The 19698-nt window shown below is 39.6% G+C and overlaps 1 protein-coding gene across 2 annotated transcripts in view; it reads left to right on the top strand.

Moving 5' to 3' along the window:
* The window catches only part of LOC133410161 (collagen alpha-1(XIX) chain), a 129925-nt gene extending 111206 nt beyond the window's left edge, over positions 1 to 18719 (top strand). For both annotated transcript variants that reach the window (XM_061690959.1, XM_061690960.1), the window contains 5 exons: positions 2697 to 2822; positions 3548 to 3614; positions 3696 to 3833; positions 10495 to 10572; positions 15942 to 18719. In XM_061690959.1, coding sequence (XP_061546943.1) covers positions 2697 to 2822; positions 3548 to 3614; positions 3696 to 3833; positions 10495 to 10572; positions 15942 to 16120 — 588 coding nt within the window. In that variant the 3' untranslated portion in view covers positions 16121 to 18719. The remainder of the gene's footprint in view (positions 1 to 2696; positions 2823 to 3547; positions 3615 to 3695; positions 3834 to 10494; positions 10573 to 15941) is intronic.
* The last annotated feature ends 979 nt before the right edge of the window (positions 18720 to 19698 follow it).

Consider the following 19698-nt stretch of genomic DNA (forward strand, 5'->3'; position numbering starts at 1 on the left):
TCGACTTTGTGGTCGTGTCATCGGACTTGCGGCCGCATGTCTTGGACACTCTGGTAAAGAGAGGGGCGGAGCTGTCAACTGATCACCAACTGGTGGTGAGTTGGCTCCGATGGTGGGGGAAGGCCCAAACGTATTGTGAGGGTCTGCTGGGAACGTCTGGCGGAATCCCCTGTCAGAAAGAGTTTCAACTCCCACCTCCGACAGAACTTAGCTCATGTTCCGGGGGAGGCGGGGGACAACGAGTCCGAGTGGACCATGTTCCGCGCCTCCATTGCTGAGGCGGCCGACCGGAGCTGTGGCCGTAAGGTGGTCGGTGCCTGTCGTGGCGGCAATACCCGAACCCGTTGGTGGACACCAATGGTGAGGGATGCCGTCAAGCTGAAGAAGGAGTCCTATTGGGCCTTTTTGGCCTGTGGAACTCCTGAGGCAGCTGATGGGTACCGGCTGTCTAAGCGGATGCAACTTTGGTGGTCGCTGAAGCAAAAACTCGGGCATGGGAGGAGTTCGGTGAGGCCATGGAGAAAGACTTCCGGACGGGGATATAGTGGGGATAATTTATGAACGGTGCTATATAAATACATTTGCTTTGATCATTTGACAGCATTTTAAACAAACATTATTTCAAACAAAACTGTTAACTCTGTGGGTGTAAACAAATCGTGGTTCTGAACTCAGTGTTGTGAATTGCGCATTTTCACAAAACCGATATTCTCACCCCTCACAGTAAGTAGTTAACATTTTGCTTGTCACATTTGGGTTAATTTATTAATTAATTTATTTATTTATTAAATGGAATTAACCATAATTTTGATCTATCTAGTACCCGAAAAATAATAAACCTTTGTTTATTTACAATTTTCAATCATCAATTAGAAATACGCATTTTTTATAATTTTTCTCAGACCAAATATCCACTCGTGAATAGTTTCTCGAAACATTGAAAAATTACAAACCTTCTTACATTTCGGGTGATTCCTCTATCACCTTAGGTCCCAGACCAAACATCTACACGGGGAAGAGATCCTCGGACAATTACAAGTAATAATTCTACATTTCAGGTACTTAAATTTTCAATTTATCTGTGTTATCCCTCGTCTTTTGTTGTCATGACAACAAAAGAAACAAAAACAAGAACACAAACAACAGCGCTGCATCGGCGAACAATCCTAGAATCCTACTTCTGACACCAACTGTTTTGGCAAATCTTTTTCTGACAGAATAAGTAAGGAAGCAATCTTGTCTTTGTGGGTTTTTATTACAAAAAAAGAAAAGTCTTTGCAAAGAGAGTAAAAGGTACAAGTCTTACAAGTTGTCACCTCTTACTAAAGCCCAGACAGAAAATCCCTTCGTTTTATCGAAATGAGAGAGACATAGATGGAAAGCGAAACAATTATCTTTGTACAACATGGCTAGGAACAATTAGTACGAACATAGAGCTAGTAGTCTCAATGTAACAATAAAGCATGTGAGGTTGTATAAAACTACTAGAAGTAATATTTGGTATATATAAAACATAAATTTTCCAACTCATTGTTCATCTATGTATCTATTTGTGATTTAATGTCAACGCTTGGAAAGCACTTTTGACAACATTGTTTTCAATGTGCTCATTAAATAAAGTTGGGTTGGATTGTGTCATACAATATGCAAGTGAGTGAAAAGCAAAATTATGAAATCAGATTAATTATAAAGTGTACAGACAGATTAATTTCTGCATAAATAATTTGAAGGTCCCATATTTTGGCTATTTGCCTCTGTAACATGGACTATAAAAGTTTAAATTTCATTGAAAAAAATAAACACCTTGGTTTTGTCATATGAGTGTCTTGTAAAGGCCCCTCTGATAGCTAATTCTTTCTGACACAGTTTTGTATCCGCTGTCCATATTTGGCTAAGACCGCCCACTTTCCTCTGATTGGTTGCCTCCATGTAGAAGAGGCACACGTGTTTGTTATGTTGACAGTGCTGGCTCGGGACTGGAAAGTGAAGGCGGAGATCTTCGCTGGTGATGTAGATAAGCTCGAGAAATTCGAATGACCTGATTTATCCCAGCTATCCCAGCTATCTTGGGGCAAGAGGCGGTGTACACCCTGAACTGGTCGCCAGCCAATCGCAACGCACATTGAAACAAGCAACCATTCGCACTCACATTCACACTTACGGGCAATTTAGAGTCTTCAATTAACCTACCATGCATGTTTTTGGGATGTGGGAGGCAACCAGAGTACCCGGAGAAAACCCACGCAGGCACAAGGAGAACATGCTAACTCCACACGGGCGAGGCCGGATTTGAACCCGGTTTCTCAGAACTGTGAGGCAGACGTGCTAACCAGTTGGCAGACGTGCTAACCAGTTGTCCACCGTGCCACCAGAGACAATATTAAATCCCAAATACTAGAAAAAGTTGTTTTTTGTCAAATACGTCCCCTTGAAAACCCTTTTAAAAACATTGCTTGATATCGGCTCTTTAAATTCACCTCAATTGGATTAGTTTAGGCTAGATTAGTTAGACTAGTATGAAATGTAGTATAAAAACAGATACTGGGACCTTTCAAAAGGGTGACAGACTGTAATGGAAATGGGCCAATAACTAGCATCTTTTGAGGAATAGTCATGTATTACCACATAACTGAAACTGTGACGGTAGAAAATTCAAGCAGCATCATGTGTTGTGTGTTCGGGTTTTAAACATGCAGGGTGACCCAGGAATTCCCGGAGAGAGAGGTGTCCAGGGAGAAAGAGGACGCCCAGGAGATGGTGGCCTGATTGGCCCGAGCGGACCGTCGGGACAAAAAGGAGATTCTGGCCCTCCGGGACAGTTGGTAAACAATGATTTTAACAGTAACTCCTTCTGGAACAGTTTCCAGAGATTATTTCAACTGCAAATTTGTAATTAGAACTGATACTTGCTGTTGTGGTTCTATGATGCCTGTCCCACCAGTGAACATCCACGGTCAAGTGAAGATCAGAGCAGGGGAGATGGAAACAGAAAGACAAAGCTGATTTTGACCATTGGTCGCAAAGGGTTGATGACTATAGTTTTAAATGGTCCATTTGATTACATTGCAAGAGCTTTTTAGAGACGAACAAATTTGGAAATAAAACACTTTTTTTGTCTAAAAGCAGAGGACAATACATTTGTGTTCAGTATAGACAGGCATGAGTAAATCACAATCAAATCACCAATGGTGGACCACCATACTGTTATTATTTTACAAATGTGCTTTCTACCCAGTGTAATTTTTTTCAAAAATCCAGAGGAAAAATTTTGTTTTACTTTGAACGCTTTATTGTAAACATGCCCCACGTTTGGAAGACTTTGATAAAAAAACAAAAATTCCCCAAAACCCTACAGTAACGGTCGTAATGATCCTGGCTCAATCTTTGACATGTTTATTTCTACAAACAGTCTGGAGGAGATTGTTAAGATGAGGGATAAGATATGCAGCATCTTGAGTTCCATGGAGTTATAACAATTATCTCAACTTAATCACTACAGCTGACATTTCATTCTTAGAGGAAAATGAATTTCCATCTCTATCCACAGGACGACCCCACCTTCATGGAAGAAGTCAAAATGTTCATCAGGACTGAAATATTAAGAATCTTTGAAGGTACAAATGGTTCTAAATTTGTGATCTTTCTAATAATTGATTGATACACATTTTTATTGTGATATTTGGTGTGTCTTCTAGAAAAGTTGTCAAGCGCTACCTTGCTGCAGAAACTGCCTGCAGGGATTTTAGCCTCACAAATCCATGGACCTCCAGGACTACCTGGCAAGGACGGTTTACCAGGCTCACGAGGAGAGCCTGGTTCTCCTGGTCCTCAAGGTATGCACCCCATCGGCCAAGGTGAACATCTGGAGTGGAACATCGCCTTATTTTATTACATCAATTATCAGTCACATGCTTAACATTGACTGCTTAAACCTAGACTTTACACCGATTTTATCGGCCTGATTAGCATTTTATGCTGCTCGGATTTAATGTCATAATTCGCAAAATACATTTACTCCGCGTCGCCATCATGCACAGGATATTTGAATTCAAAAGCTATTTTATTTTTAGCCTTGTCGCGTCTTTTGACGTAGTACTGTAACTATCTGACGGCCAATAAAGTTATTAAAAAAGAATTGTAAAATGTTGGCAGTGTGGGACAGACAACACGTCTGAGACAGACAACACTGTAATGCCCGGATCAGACTACAAGACAAATTTGTTCTTTCACGATTGCACGATGTCAGACTACTGCAATAAAATGTCAACTCAAATGCGACCGGATACACACGTTACCGTGGCGACAACGACAAGAGTGGATCGTGCCGACTTTATCATAAGGACAAAATGGGGAAAAACGTGTGTTGGTGGTGACCGGTGCTCAGGACAGGAGAGGACGTTCGTTTAAGGCTTGCTTGAGGTATGTTCACATACTTTTAATAGGATACGGCTCGCAAGCAGGCAACAAAAACGTTATGTAGCCGAGCAAGCTATTGCTAGCGCTAACGGTTGTATGTAAACATGCCGCCATTCTGTCGAATCATGCTCTAAAGTTTCGGTGTGGGTGAAGTAATTTAATTACAATAAAATAATTTAATTACAGTAAGTTAGCACCCATTATTTCTGTCATGTTGTAATGTTGGTTTGACCTGACTGATTAGAATACATGATCTGACTACAGTGATTTCCAACCTTTATGGAGCCAAGGAACATATTTTACAATTGAAAAATCTCACGGCACGCCAACAAACAAAAATGTCACAAAAATTGGATACATAAATTACTGTATGTACTTCTTGCCATCTAATGAAGACCATTAAGTTGTTCTGTCTGTCACGATGCCTCCCTGGCATAAATAGATGAACAAAGATATATTATTTATTGTAAATATATGTTTTTTAGTAATTAAGTACACAAGTATATACAGTAAATGAACAGGTCATTTAAATAGACACATTGCTCCATCTTGTGATTGGATCGGTGATCGGTTATCGTTTTTTTAAACTCGGTGATGGGCCCCAAAAATCCTGATCGTGTAAAGCCTACTTAAAACTACCCACTGAAATTTTATTAATCCTTTTTTTGTTGCCGAACCTTGTCTACCTTATCTAGTAGGGATGTGCAACCCCTTGACTGAGTCAATACGAATCGTATCTCACTGCACTGCCAGTAGAACAGTACATTTGCATTCCGATTCAGTTCGATTACTATCCGTTGTGACTTTACACAGTACGATACGATGCAATGCAAAGAATAGTGATGTGCTATTTAGTACTGTACAGATTTATTTTAATATTGTGCTATCCCTGTTTATAGTTTTAAAACACACATTTAACAATGGGGGGGGGGGGGGGAAGGTGTGCTTTTTTTCAATCTTGGAATGAGTTGAGCTGCTCATTGGTGGAGAGTGAAAAGTTTTGATACTTTCTTAACCACTTTTCATGGGGGTAGCTCCCTGTGTACACCAGTAGTACTTCAATTAAACCAGATTATTTCGCTGATGCAGTTTTTCTAGCGGGACAAATGCATCATAGACAATTATTACGATGCATCAATGCATATTGTTTATTTTTGTTTTGTTGTTTGCACATTCACATTGTTTAAGTACCCTCACTGGCCCCAACATTAGTTATACCAGCATAACCCAGGACGATTTGAGACCTAAATCATATTTAAAAAAAATATTATTGTGGTTGTACTGTAGTTTTGCACTGTTGTAGAACTAAACTGCATAGTCCTTAGAGATGTTCCTAATGTTTTGGTCTTGACAGGAACAATATACACTATATTTCCAAAGCATTTGCTCACCTACCTTGACGTAGATATGAATTTAAGTGATATCCCATTCTTAATCCATGGGTTTTAACATGATATCGCTCCACCCTCTGCAATTATAACATCTTAAATTATTTTGGAAAGGATTTCCACAAGGTTTAGGGGTGTGTTTATGGGAGTTTATGACCATTTTTCCAGAAGCGCATTTGTGAGGTCACACACTGATGATGGACGAGAAGGTCTGGCTCTCGGTTTCCGCTTTAATTCACCCAAAACTGTTCTATAGGGTTGAGGCCAGGATTTTGCAGGCCAGTCAAGTTCATCCGCATCAAACTCTCTCTCATCCATGTCTTTATGAACCATGATTTGTGCACTGGTGCACAGTCATGCCATAATGTTGAAAATGTCCAAAATATTAGCCCCTGTGCTCCAGTGCAATGAACTCTGAATGGTTTAGCACAGTAAGAGATTTTGGACAGTCAAACAGTTTGGGGATTACCCCTTCCTGTTTCAACATATCTGTGCACCATTGCACAAAGCAAGGTCCATAAATACATAGATGAGAGAATTTGGTGTACAATAGACTTCCTGCAAGAGTCGAAGCTGTTGCAGCTGCAAAGGGTAGACCAACATCATATTAAACCATATGGATTTACAATGGGATATCACTCAAAATCATATGTGTCAAGACAGGTTACCAAAACACTTTTGGCAATATAGTGTAAGGGACACTTCACAATACAATGCAATGATACACTACTGCAAAAAGTTAGTTATTGAGTCAGTAGTCACTAAATCAAATAAATGATTTCCAGCAAACCTTGTTGACGTTTAGTGCATGAACCACGGAAGAACCTATTACATTTTGGTATAGATTGAGGAATTTATTTGTGCCTTTTGTCGCCCGCTTGCGTTTGGCCCAAGTGGGGCAGTAACTCACCAGATGCAGCAGATGGACCTGGAGTGAAAAATGCTTGTTGTGGGTTTCAGTTGTCACCCATGCCTTTTACTTTCATCTACAAGGCTGGGGTGGAATAGTATTGCCCCACACATCTATGTACTGTATTGGTTCTCATTTTGACTGTGCAGGTGTACGTAATGCTGTGGCCAGTGAGTAACGTATGTAAATGTAGGCCGCATTAATGCACTACACTATTTTGTCATCGTCGTCATCATGTTTATACTTCCACCACACAAGAACTCCATACTGAGGTGATCTACAGTAGCCTCTATTTGTAGATGTATTTTATTATATGAAGAAAGACTAACACATGGTCGATTGAGCAATTAAATTTAGACCTGCAGCAGGCCGGCAATGAAGAAAAATAAAGATACCGTTTTATTTTTGTCGGGATTCATGGGTGTTTTCTCTTTAGACTGAGGGGCGGGCAGCAGAGGAAAAAGGCCAGGAGTGTGTGGTGCGCGGCGGCTGTCTGGGAAATATGAAGACAAATGAAGAATTGACTGTGAATAAGAGTTTTATCAGTGCACACAAGAAAATGGTCTAAATATTGCTACCTCAATCCAGGGGGGAACAGTCAGGAAAGAGGGTGGTGGATTGTTAGCAATCCCACTGCCCAAGCTTTATTCTTCCAACTGTGTTGTCTCTGAGCTTTGCATCTACCTCACAACAACCATAACATGTTTACACAGCTATTATATGAAATGCTGCTGCTCCCATTCATGAATAATACAGTTAATGTCGGCAACTAAAAACCACACTATAAATATGTGTGCTGTGTTGATGCCTCCCGTTACACAGTTCCTGTATTTTTGGTTGCTTGTTTTATTTTCTGTGCTGTGCAAGAGAGTGTTTTATAGGGTGGTCTTAATGCAGCTTTGCAATAAATATTTACTGAGAATGAAGAGGAACGTTATCTCCCTTGATAAATCAAAAATTCAACAACTTCCTAATGCTTTCTTTGTTGACTACACATCTTGGGAGAGAGTTTGGGGGGGTAATATTTCCTCATTATTTCTCGTCATCCTCCGCTGGAGACTGTGCTCCTCTGGAACATCCAATTTGCCTTTTCCTCCTCTCTGCCAAAATGAATTGTTTATGATGAAAAATAAGCCTTCTGTTAAATGTACAGTCCCTTTTCTCTTTTTGTCTTTAGTTTGATTTCTAATGGCCACCGTCTGTTTGCCATATGGATGCATGCTTAATGTCATCCATTTATTTTCTTTCATTTTAAAATCCACAATTTAGATTTTTTTCTTTTTGTTTTGTGTTTTTAAATCATTCTGCACCATCCCTTTTTGTAACCACTCATTTAAATGCAGTGGAACCTCCAACGTCGAACATGATGTGTTATGTGATGCAAGTTAACGTCCAACTTGTTCTACTTTTTGTAACATTGGATCATTCCTCACTGCTGTAAATGTATAACAAGAAGTTAATCACTGCACAATGAAATAAAGTCAAACTTGTCATCCAGATACCTGATAGACACAAAATGGATAAATGAATGATTATCATTACACTTTTCTGCTTTGTCATCACAGGTACCTTTTTGTCTTGGCGTCACAAAAAAATACAAGCCACACCCACTTAATGAGTTAATCCTTTAGATGCTCACTGAGTGAAAGTCTCACAAGAATGACATACATGCATGCATATTTTTCCCAAAAACTTTTGTTGAACTCCGAACTGTACCACTTGGGTTGTTCAACTTTGGAGAGTCAACTATAATTCTACATTTTGTTGTTTTAACATAATTTTGTATTAGAGTATTTGTTATGTCCCTTTATACTGACTCAATCTGTGTTTTATGATTTGAATTTGCACAGTATAGTAATGTCACTTACTGTACTGGTGATTGGTCCCACAATTTGTATTCTTCAATTGTGTTCAAATAAATTCTTTTTTTTCTTTTGGTAAGGCAAAGAAAAAATAAAAAGATGCTAATACATGAAATAGATTAATGCCTTGTGCAAATGTGCAGAACTGCGATCCAATCAATTAAGCTTGAATTCCACCCTGTAACAGCACATTTTTTGTTACTAACATATTTTGTCCATTAGTGTCAGTCAAAGCCATTTTTTTCCAGCCAAATATGGACACACAATGGCAATTTTGGCTAAATCAAAGAGCAGCAATCAACCGAAATGCATTTCCCAGTATTTCTTTTTGCTTAAGGTTTGGAGTATTCTCTCCTGCAGAGTGTCTCCTCCCACTGAATGAAATCCCCCAGGCTTTGTGAGTGCTGAAAAGTAGTTTCATTATTGCAACGAAGCGCCCCCAAACCGCTTTCTCTCATTCATGCTATACTTTCAGAGCGATCGCAAGCCCTTTTTCTGAGGTTTTCTGTGACACATAAGCGTTGAAGCGTTTGTCCTTTGGGCCAGGCAGCACAATGCTTGATGCTCCTGTCAGTGCTCACAAGATGCACACCATGCTACTGCTGGTCCTGACTCCATTACGTCAAGGGCCTCTTGGGGGGAATATTCACACATTCTCACATGCTTGTTGCTTGGGAAGTGTAAAGAATGAACAACTGTGCATGGCGTTATAGAGGGAAGGTGGGAAACCTGTTTCCTATCAGGGACCATTTCAGTTTTTTTTTAATTAAGTCCTCCTAGGGTCAAACTAAATTGAGGGGGGGGGGGCATAATGGGAAGATCAAGCTAATGTTTGTTATTATAAATTATTATCATTTGTGTCTTAAATGTTTTGGGGCTTTTTATAACAGTGCCACAAAGGGGGAATTACCTGGTGGTTAGAGGGTGTTTTGCTACACCACACTTGCTCCTTTACATGGTAAAACTCCTTTTGAAGGAGTAAATTTGGTACAATATGCAGACATTTTTGTGATGGTTACTTGAAAAAGCTTAGTTTCAAATGTCATTAACACCTTGAAGGTCTCTGGAGTGTGTTGAAGGAAGGTTCCTTAGAACATGCACCTCAAACACCTCCAATGTTGTTAGCTGAAAACAAAAATATTATGTTTATCCAACACTGCCACTGACATACCACCTACAGTATACAATATACTGTAGGATTGATAGGGTTAATATTACATAAAGTTAATGTTTTATGTATCAAAGTGCTCAACCTTTTGTAGGATTTGCTCCTAACTTCTTGTGAGAAAATTTTTCAGCTTGTGCTTGACTACCTAACTACTTGTTTTGTCATCTGTGATTCAGAGAGCATTTAATTTTACCTGTCTTGGCCCAGTGATTGCAAATATATTTATTTAATCCCTAGAAAGGGTTGCTCTAATTGTGTTTGTTGAGTGAATCCGCCTTTGATCGTTTTCCAATCTGATCAGCCTCTGCTCTGTTGTGGAATCTTGAAAGCTGTGCGCCTGTGTCGCTGTCGTCGACTAACGCACAGATGGCTCCTTTGATGATTTCCACTTTTTGACGGCATGTCGGTATGTCTTTTATTATTCAAGGTATGGGACCGACAGTGGGAACAGTGTCTCCTGTTTGGATGTCAACTTGCAAAGCTGCTTCACTCAAAATAATCACAGAGCTGCTATTTGACATTGCCATCACTTTGGTGTTATTTATAGCATCCAGGAGTTAATTCGCATAATTCCCTGGACGGATGTGAAGGTGTGAGAAGTGTATCGCCACCTTGAATCTCCTTGAATAAGACCTTGTTGTGGCATTTGTGCTAACATTACTAACTGTATACATTCTTCAAGCACACATGACACTACACAGTCAGCATTTCAGCTATTTGTACAATGAGACTTTGGATTTTCTTACACAGGCTACAGGGGTCAGAAAGGAGAAAGAGGTCAGGTTGGTCTGGGCCTACCGGGTGATCCAGGACCCATGGGAGCACCAGGTAAGACCAGAAAATAGCTTGTGGAAACTCTTCATATACGCTACAATATATCAGTGTTTGCCAGTTTTTGTTGCGCAAGCAAGACCTGTTTATATACTAAAGCAGGGGTGTCAAACTCATTTTTGTCACGGGCCACATTGTAGTTATGGCTTCCCTCGGAGGGTTGTTATGACTGTGAACCCATATAAAATATTGTCTCATATAATGACATAAACACAACAAATTGATGGATACCTAGTTTTAAAATCAGAAGCCAATAAAACAAAATTTCAACTGTTATAACATTTATTCCAAAAAGATGATTGTAACAAAATGCTTGCAATATCTCAACATTATACAAGACACCAATTTTGGTATTTTCACAAGAAACATGAAGTCGACATACATGATTTGCTTTCGCGGGCCACATAAAATGATGTTGCGGGCCGGATCTGGCCCCCGGGCCACTAGTTTGACACGTGTGCACTAATGAAATCGGCGTCTCAATTAAATTTACTTACTCTGTGAATTCTAGGCCTGTTCAGTTGAAATTGTATGAATGGCTTTTATGACTAACATTTCAGGGGTTAAATAGAGTCAGTCCCTGAATCTTAATTTGTCCTCTTATCAAGACTTTTTTTGTCCTTGAGTATACAAAGCAAAGTCCATAAAGGCATGCTAGCAATGGGTTAGGAATGGAGAAACTTCAGAAGCCACAACATCATTAAACACGTTTGGAATGAACTTGAACTTCTCAGGTCCAACAGCAACAAATGTCCTTGTGGATGAATGGGCACAAATTCCCACAAACACTCGAATATCTTGGAGGAAGTCTTCCCAGAATTGTAGAATCCAATGCTTTTATTAACACAGTATGCAAAGGTATGAACTCTGCCGCGACCCATAGCTTTGTAATGTTGGCAATCTTTTAATCAATTGTGTGTTGATTCAGCCCCACCACTTTCATCAACACTGAGCTGTTGTCAGCAGCAACCCTTTGATGAATAACGCACACGCACGATTCTACAATGGGTTTAGCTGAGGAACATACTGGAGCCATTTCCATTAGAGTTCAAATGAGGATGAATATCGATAATTATATTTTTCAAGTGGCTCGAAACACGACTCCTTGCCTTGTTATAGTGAACGCCCGTTTATCGTGGGGGATATTTTCCAGACCCACCCGCAACAGGTAAAAATCTGCTCTATAGCGAGACCATATTAAAATATATACCTGTATATTTAGTATTACCCCTCTCACACACTTTAAACATATTTGAACTTATTAAAAGACACTAACTTATTAAAACTCACTTTTTAAAGTATACCAGAGCGCCTGTTCTCACACTCTCAACTGACACATAAAGCAAAGATAATTAGATGGTGTATTTAAATTAAAAATGTTAACGACCCATGTAACTTTATGGAACTAAAGTCAGCTGGTTTTGTAAAAACTGGCACATCTTGATTTTCGTGCACACGCAAGACTCTCTAAGCAAGGGTGTGTCCTTGGAGATTGGCAGAGTGAGGTTTTGGTGTCAGAGAGTCCGTCTAAACCTATGTCTACTGGGACCACGTCTTAAGTTTTGGCGCAGATGAGTTAACGTGATTTTGGTCAATTTGTTCTGGCCTCATGCAGACAGACAGACATGCAAGCTCCTTGGACATGTGTGGTAGATGAAAGTGTATAGCATTTCGACAGCAGGCCTCCAACCCTCTTAATCATTGTATAAAATCATTGAACTAATTATTATTATTATGATCATTATTATTATCATGTTTTTAAAATCATCCCACGTACTGGCCTATGGGCAGCCATGGGACTTGTGGGGTGGTGGGGCTTGAACGATCGTTGGAGGGGATAGTGATGAGGTCTGCAGACATATTAAAGTCGCCAGCAGTTTTCACAGCTCATTCTACCCGCTTATGTTCAATGCTCCAGTCAAGCACGGATCACTGTGTCCTCTTCCGCATATAGAGAAATCTCCTTGCGAAACTTATGAAGGGAATGCTTCAATTGGACAGGATCAAAGTCGGGTGTGGTGACGCCCAGACCGGTGCAGACGTCGGTCCTCGAAATGACCAAAACCAGGTGTAGCCCGCCTTCTCGCAGAGTTACGCCAGGCACAGCGCGTTGCAGCACAATGTGATACTACACTCAAGGCTCACAACTCTAAATTCCCACTTGTCTGTGAAGTGTAACGCCTCATAAAAAAAGGATCGCTCAAAAATCTGTGATGAACCGCGATATAGTGGGGAACATGGTACTTCCACCCAGGTCGAGGAATGAGAGTCATCCCTAAAAGATCTATAACCAGGTACTTCCATTTACCGCTAACAGAATAGCATTTACAATCTAAAGTGATAAAATAACAACAAGTTTAAAGTTTCTCCAAAACAAAAGTCTCTCAGATTGCATCACAGGATGTCAGTTTTTCCCCTGCGCCGATGAAATGAAAAATAGCATCCCATAGGCGTGATGGAGCAATGACAAGTGGGCAAAGCCTCTTTGATTTTCAGCTTGTGACGGCAGAGTTAATACTGACCTTAATGCCGTTCATCTCATCCACGGAGGTGTGCAATTTATGTGGGGGGCAAAGCAAGCCTGCCTCTTGCTCCCTTTTTAAAGGATAGCTGTTGGAAGGCGAGTTCTCCAGGGTAATGCATGCACAGCAAGCTTACAAGAATCAAGTCAATGAGACTGAAGTTACTTAAAAAGGAACAAGAGATGGCCTACTTTGTGAAGTGATCTAGCTGATCACCTCTGCTTCCCTCTGTCAGACTGGGAATCATGTATATTGGATTCCATTCCCATTATCACGTTATCCATCCATCAATCCATTCTCCTTAGCGCTTGTCCTCATTAGACTCACGGTTGAGCCTGACTTTGGTGATTGGTGGGGTCGATCCTCAACTGGCTGGCACTCAGTCGCGGTATTATCACATGTCTAACAGGATAGTAACACAAGAGCATTGACGTTGCGCTGACCTCCGACCAGGCGTAACCCCTCATCACACACACTAGTGAAGTACTTTGAAATTTTAAAAAATGGAACCCGAGCCAACTACCTATTGATAAAAGTTGAATTTCATGATTTTTTTCTTCTTGTTTGGCTTAGTTGATTTTGTTTTACTGCCTCTAAATAAATCCAACTGCAGGGTCCATTTTGAACACTGGCTTAAAGTTACAAAATATGGTTGCTCATCTGTAAGGACTTGGTTTTGGAACCAGAGAGTCACAGTTTGATTTTAATTGGCAGCTAGTTGTTGGAAAGATGCTAATTTAATTTGTCCACATAAAGCATCCAAGTGGCGTTTCTCTCAACGTCAGCCATCATCCTCGCAATCCTCTTCTTCCTTCCAGTGGCCCCAGTCTCCCTGACGCACTGATCCACTCACAGATTCCTGGTGATACATGGTCTCAAAGAGCTTGTAAAAGTATTGCAACAAATGTAAAATGTAAAACAACTGCATATTGTTCCTGGATATTTTGTTTGAACTACAAATTGTATGACCTCGGGACTGTTCCACTCTCTGTTTAAATTGTGCGAATAGTGACAGGATAATAAGCGCAAAGCTGAAGACAGTGTGGTGTGAGCCGTTACGCAGGAGATGGATGGCAGGGGTGATGAAAAGGCCAAGTTGTGTTTTCGGGGATGGGGGGAGGACACGGCAAGATGTGTGATTCTCGTTTTGTGCCAACTCCCTGTGATATGATGTGATCAGCCTGCTTATGAGATGGATGCTGTAATTGAAGGCTTACACTAATCCATGCTCTGTAAGAGAGAGGGTAGCCACACCCGGACCTTGCATGAGTGTCTGTGCTCTATATAACGTATGCATTGCGAAATACAAAGAGCTATTTGGATTGCATTTCCATGAGACGCTGTTGCTTAGCAACATGGGATATGAATATCTGCCATGATAAAATTATTCATGGGGAAACATTTCTACTGCCATGACTGCTGAGAACCTCGCTTTAAGACTAATGAATCCAAATAAAGATAATCATTTGACTAAATAGAAGAATGGCGTTTCATAAACGCTTCGCAAGATGAAATGCCAAAAGCATGTCTCGAGCCATGACATCTGCTAGCCAGAAGCTGAGCTGCAGTGTGTTTGTTTACCGACTAGCCATGTGGCTAGTGCAGCAAGCAGTTGCACTTCTTGTCCTTAACCTAATATGTTCTGTGTGGGAACCCTAATAATCACGCCATCATATTACATAATTGCCCCTGGATCTGATTATGATCATTTTTACGATGGATAAATAATTTTGAACAGAAGTTAAGGAACAGTCGTGGCACGCTTGTTATGCTGGAGTTGCAGGGTTGCCGAGGGGTTAGAACAGGGGTTGGCAACCTTAAATACTCAAAACAGCAAATTTGGACCGTCTCCCACATAAACAAGCAAAAAACACCGGGAGCCACAAAACTCTTTTGACATCTAAAGTGTGTATGACACTGCATATATATATTTTTTTCTACATGTATGTAGAAAAAAAATATATAGTGTGCTGAATTTATGAAATCAATGAACTGCTGCAGAGAATGGGCCATTTTATTTCTGCATGTAACAAAAACATCTTGAACTTTGAAAAAAGATGCTTGGTTGAAGCTTACTTTCAAATAAAATTGTCAATGTCTATTGGAGTCCTCGTGCCCTGCGACTGACTGGCGACAAGTTCAGGGTGTAATCCGGGTTTCGCCCGAAATCAGCTGGGATAGGCTCCAGCGCCCCGCGACCCTAACCAGGATAAGAGATGTTGAAAATGGATGGATGGATGGATGAATGGATTGGAGTCCTCCTCATATGTATGAAATCAAAGCCAAATTTAAATTATCCACCTTCAACGAACCAAAAATGCCATCTGCTTCTGTGTTATGTCATCACTGAGCCTCAGTGTTCTGCATCGTCAGTTGTCTCACTCAGGGCAGTGAGACAACTGACGTCGTCTTCATTTTCACACCTGTTGTCGTCTATGCGGTGTGAGCGATGTTTGTTTTTAATATAGTTTATGTAGCAAGTAGCATTAAACATTCTGTTTTGTCCAGGAACTTTTATTTTCTTGGATTTATCCATGGCTTTCCTACCGGGAGTCGAATAGCTCAAATCTTGGCACCAGGTGTCGCACGTCAACGCTTGTGACGCATATTTTGAACGACACAAAAAAACCCAAAAACTTTAATATTTCCAGAGCACCATAATCTTAAAATTTAGAATTACAATTGAAAAACAAAAGAACTCATTCAAATTTGAATTAAATACTAATTTATTTTCCAAAGCCACAGGGAGCCACAGCAAAAAGGATGAAAGCGCTCAATGCGGCTCTGGAACTGTGGCTTGCGGACCCCAGTAATGACATCCCTCCTTTTTTTGCCTTTGTCAAGGCCGTCCTGGTGCAACTTCTCAGGGTCCTCCTGGCTCTCCGGGGCCCCGTGGACCTGCAGGGATGTGCGACCCAGGAGACTGTCATCCGTTTGAGCACAGCGCGGCCTCCAGCCATCCTTCTCCGAGCTCACAAGTGCAGCCAGACCCTGTCCGCAGTAGGAAAGGAGGGACAGCGTGATTGGTGGTCCCGCACTGGGTCTGTCCAACCAACACTTTTTGTGACATTGCTAATGGGCTTGTTTTGAATGCAATATTTTTTAAATTATTATTGTTTTTTTAATTTTTTTGCAAAGCTGTACTTTTGTGTTAGGTCGTGTTTTCACCCGCCCCTCTTCCCTGCTGTGATGTAATGCATTCCTTGTCAACTCTCATTACATCTCTCAAGGCTGTGAAATGACTTTGTTTAGTCACTTTCAGCCCCGTCGGAATAACATGATCTTAATTATGTGTTTGCCTCCTTAATTGGCACGCCTATCCACCCTTCTGTTCTCATTCAGATAAGCCGTCGTGCTAGCAGAAGGTACATTGTGCGTGTGTTTGTGCACGCGTGTTTGTGCACGTATGTGTTCGAAAGACGACGAAGAACGAGATTAGCTGAATGTTTGTTTCATGTGCGCCTTTGAGAGAATTAGGAGCTCTTCTGTCAACTTTGTGCAGTGGTCTTCGCGTTGAGCCGTCGCCCTGTGGAACTCCTCGTTATCAGACTACTGCAGAGCCCGGGGGTGGCCTAACACATTTAAATAATATACTGATACTGATTGCGAGAGAGAGAGACGGAACAAACATCTAAAATGAAAAAGAAATCTCTTTGAAAAAAAGAATCCATCGCCTCATGTATAACCAAAGTGCATCCACTGTGTCTAATATAGAGTTATTTTTGTGGTGAGATCTTAAAGAATGTATTAAAATAAGTCGGGGTTTTTTCTGGAATGTGGATTAACCCCTTTATGTATCCGTGTGGTGAAGCTTAGGTTTAGTGATTTGCATCGTGCATGATAATAAAAAAAAAACTAAATATGTCTTCCCATTTACTGGTACAACATTAGTCTTTAATTAGCTTTGCCATGGCAACTGGGTGTACAGAAAAACAGGAGGAAAACATATTGAGGGCAGAGTTAGTTATACACAAAGAAATTAATATGTTGTACTTTAAAAAAAAAAAATCATACGGTTGGTGTCACCTCTATGACATATTTTAGGGCCATAAAGGTTCAACACTCAAAATCATTAAAAAAAATTAATACACGTACACAAATAAAGCTGTATTATTACAAGAATAAAGTTGTAATGAGTGACGTTGCATTTTTTAAGTTGTAGTAATGAAAATAAACCCTTCATATAAAGTCTTCATATTATGAGCAGGAGGTTGACAACCTTTCTCTCGTAAAATAACCTTTATCTTCTGTTCTCGTGATACGACTAATTTGTCATTTTGAATTTTTTTCTTGTAGTTTAACAACTTCATTATTTTAGTCATAATATTTTAACATTTTGTGATATTACAGCAGACCTCATTTTAAGCATCGATACGGTTACGCTCGTACTGTAATATTAACACTTTATTTTCAGGCAAATTACTACTTTGCTCCATATTTATTTCTTTTTTCTAGTACATCACAGCTTTTCTTACATTATACTATAACTTTGTTCTCGTAACATGTTGTCATCCAATAATAGACTATTTAAACTTTACTATAGTAAACAAACTTCTACACTCTAATAAGATGATGACTTTAATATACTGTTCTATCCTTCCTTTAACATTTGAACTTTATTGTAAAATTCTGTTTCTTACAACAATGTGGCTTTATTATAGTAAAATTACAACTCAGTAAGTCTGACTTTTCTCTCGATTTCAGTGCTTTTCTCAAAGAAACGATGACTTGAACTCTTATTTGTGTAATATTGCAATTTAGTTAACATTTTCAATAATACAACTTTATTGTAGTAATTTTATTTATTTATTACGGTGTCCCTTCCGTTCCTTCATACACTTTAATCTTACGCTTGCCTTGATGTGTAAATACTCTGTTGTATATTACTCTGACTGACGAGTCTTTTTGGATATGCATTTTGTTTCTGGGTCATGGGGCTTGTAATGGGACCTGATGATGTAATTACACAAGCAAGTTATCATTTTAACGATGTGTTAAGGTTCTCAGTCGAACACTATTAGAAAGGTTGCTGCTTTGTGTGCCTTTGTTGATTTAAACGTGTTGTGTTTACACGGTGTTTGCGGATGATGATGATTCCTCTGGTCTATTTGTATATTTTGCTTTTCAACGGCGCCAAAGTAATCGGAACACTACGCTAAATGTGTTTGTGAATTGTACTCACACCTCTACTTGACATTGTTGACACTAAGATCCAGGTTCTTTTTTTTTTCTTTCATGTCATCGTCTTAAGACTGGAAAATATTGATTTATTTATTTGCTCTTTTCTACACTTGTTTTCATGTACTGATTGTTCGCTTTGAGTCAAGCAGCCATTATGCTAATTTTATAATACTGTCAATCGGTCTGTAGTCTACTGTATATTACCGTATTTCTTCACTCAGTGGCTCCGCAGACTCAACAGCAGAGAGTACCAGGGATCTATTACAAATTTACACTTCATTAAAATGATATTAATTTAAATTTAAATTAATTTCTAATGTGTTCTGTCGTGTTTATTATTGTACAAGTGTTGAGACTAACCGACTCTCCTCCTCATTCACATTTTTTAATCCTGTTTCTTTTCCTCTTTCTTCCAAGTCTAACATCGTTTAGCATCACATCCCAGACATTTATTTATATATATATATATATATATATATATATATATATATATTTTATTATTTTATTTTATTTATTTTTTTTTTGTTCTTACAGCATGTCTGTTTGGTCAAGTGGGTTGTATAACGCAAGTGGGTCTTACAATATTTGAAATCTTCATTTATGAGTCTAAAGAGACCCCTGCTGGACATGAGTGAAAATGTCCAACGTAAAAGGAGGACTTTGTGCAATGGGCTTTCAACTGGCTTGTGGGTTTTTTTGTTTTTGTTTTTTTTTTTCCATCATGTTCCTCTTAATGGGCTCCCCTCTGAGACAATAAAACGGACCTTGATCGAATTCTGACGGCATGAAGAGTAATCTGAAATTCCTGTTTTCCCTCTGTTGTAACTGATGAGAGGTTCTCATGTGTGTACCCTTAATATTAATGTGATTTCAATTTGGCTGAGAGGGAGGACTAAAAAGTGCATCCTGATGTCACAACAGCATTTTAGTGCAAATCTATTTAACTGTAAAGGGAGCGCAAACACAAAAGTGTGTATTTGTTGTTGTATCATATATTATATATATATATATTTATTTATTGGAACATTTGAATCAACTGTTTATCTTGTCATGGGTGATATTTTCTTTTCTATCCCCCAAACGGAAAGGTATTCTGTAACCACATATAATGTCATGTAATCTTGTGAGTAAACTAGTCATGAGGGGAGTATGGATCACCATCTCATCATGCTCTCTCAGAAATGACATGAAAATGACTGCCTGCTGCTCTCGCAGAAACTCAGTTTATAAACTGGTGTCGAACTGAGTGTCCTTTTGTCCTCATTTTTATTTGCCTCAGTATCTACCTCACTCTGTTCGACATGTGATTAGCAATTTGGCAATTTTTGATTTTGATGTTTTCACACAAAATCTTGTTTAGTGAGTTTAATTGGTATGTGGTTACCATGAGCAGAAGTTCTCTTTGACATGATTCTTTGCA

The sequence above is a fragment of the Phycodurus eques genome, chromosome 11, assembly GCF_024500275.1.
Source record: "Phycodurus eques isolate BA_2022a chromosome 11, UOR_Pequ_1.1, whole genome shotgun sequence".
Lineage (NCBI taxonomy): Eukaryota > Metazoa > Chordata > Actinopteri > Syngnathiformes > Syngnathidae > Phycodurus > Phycodurus eques.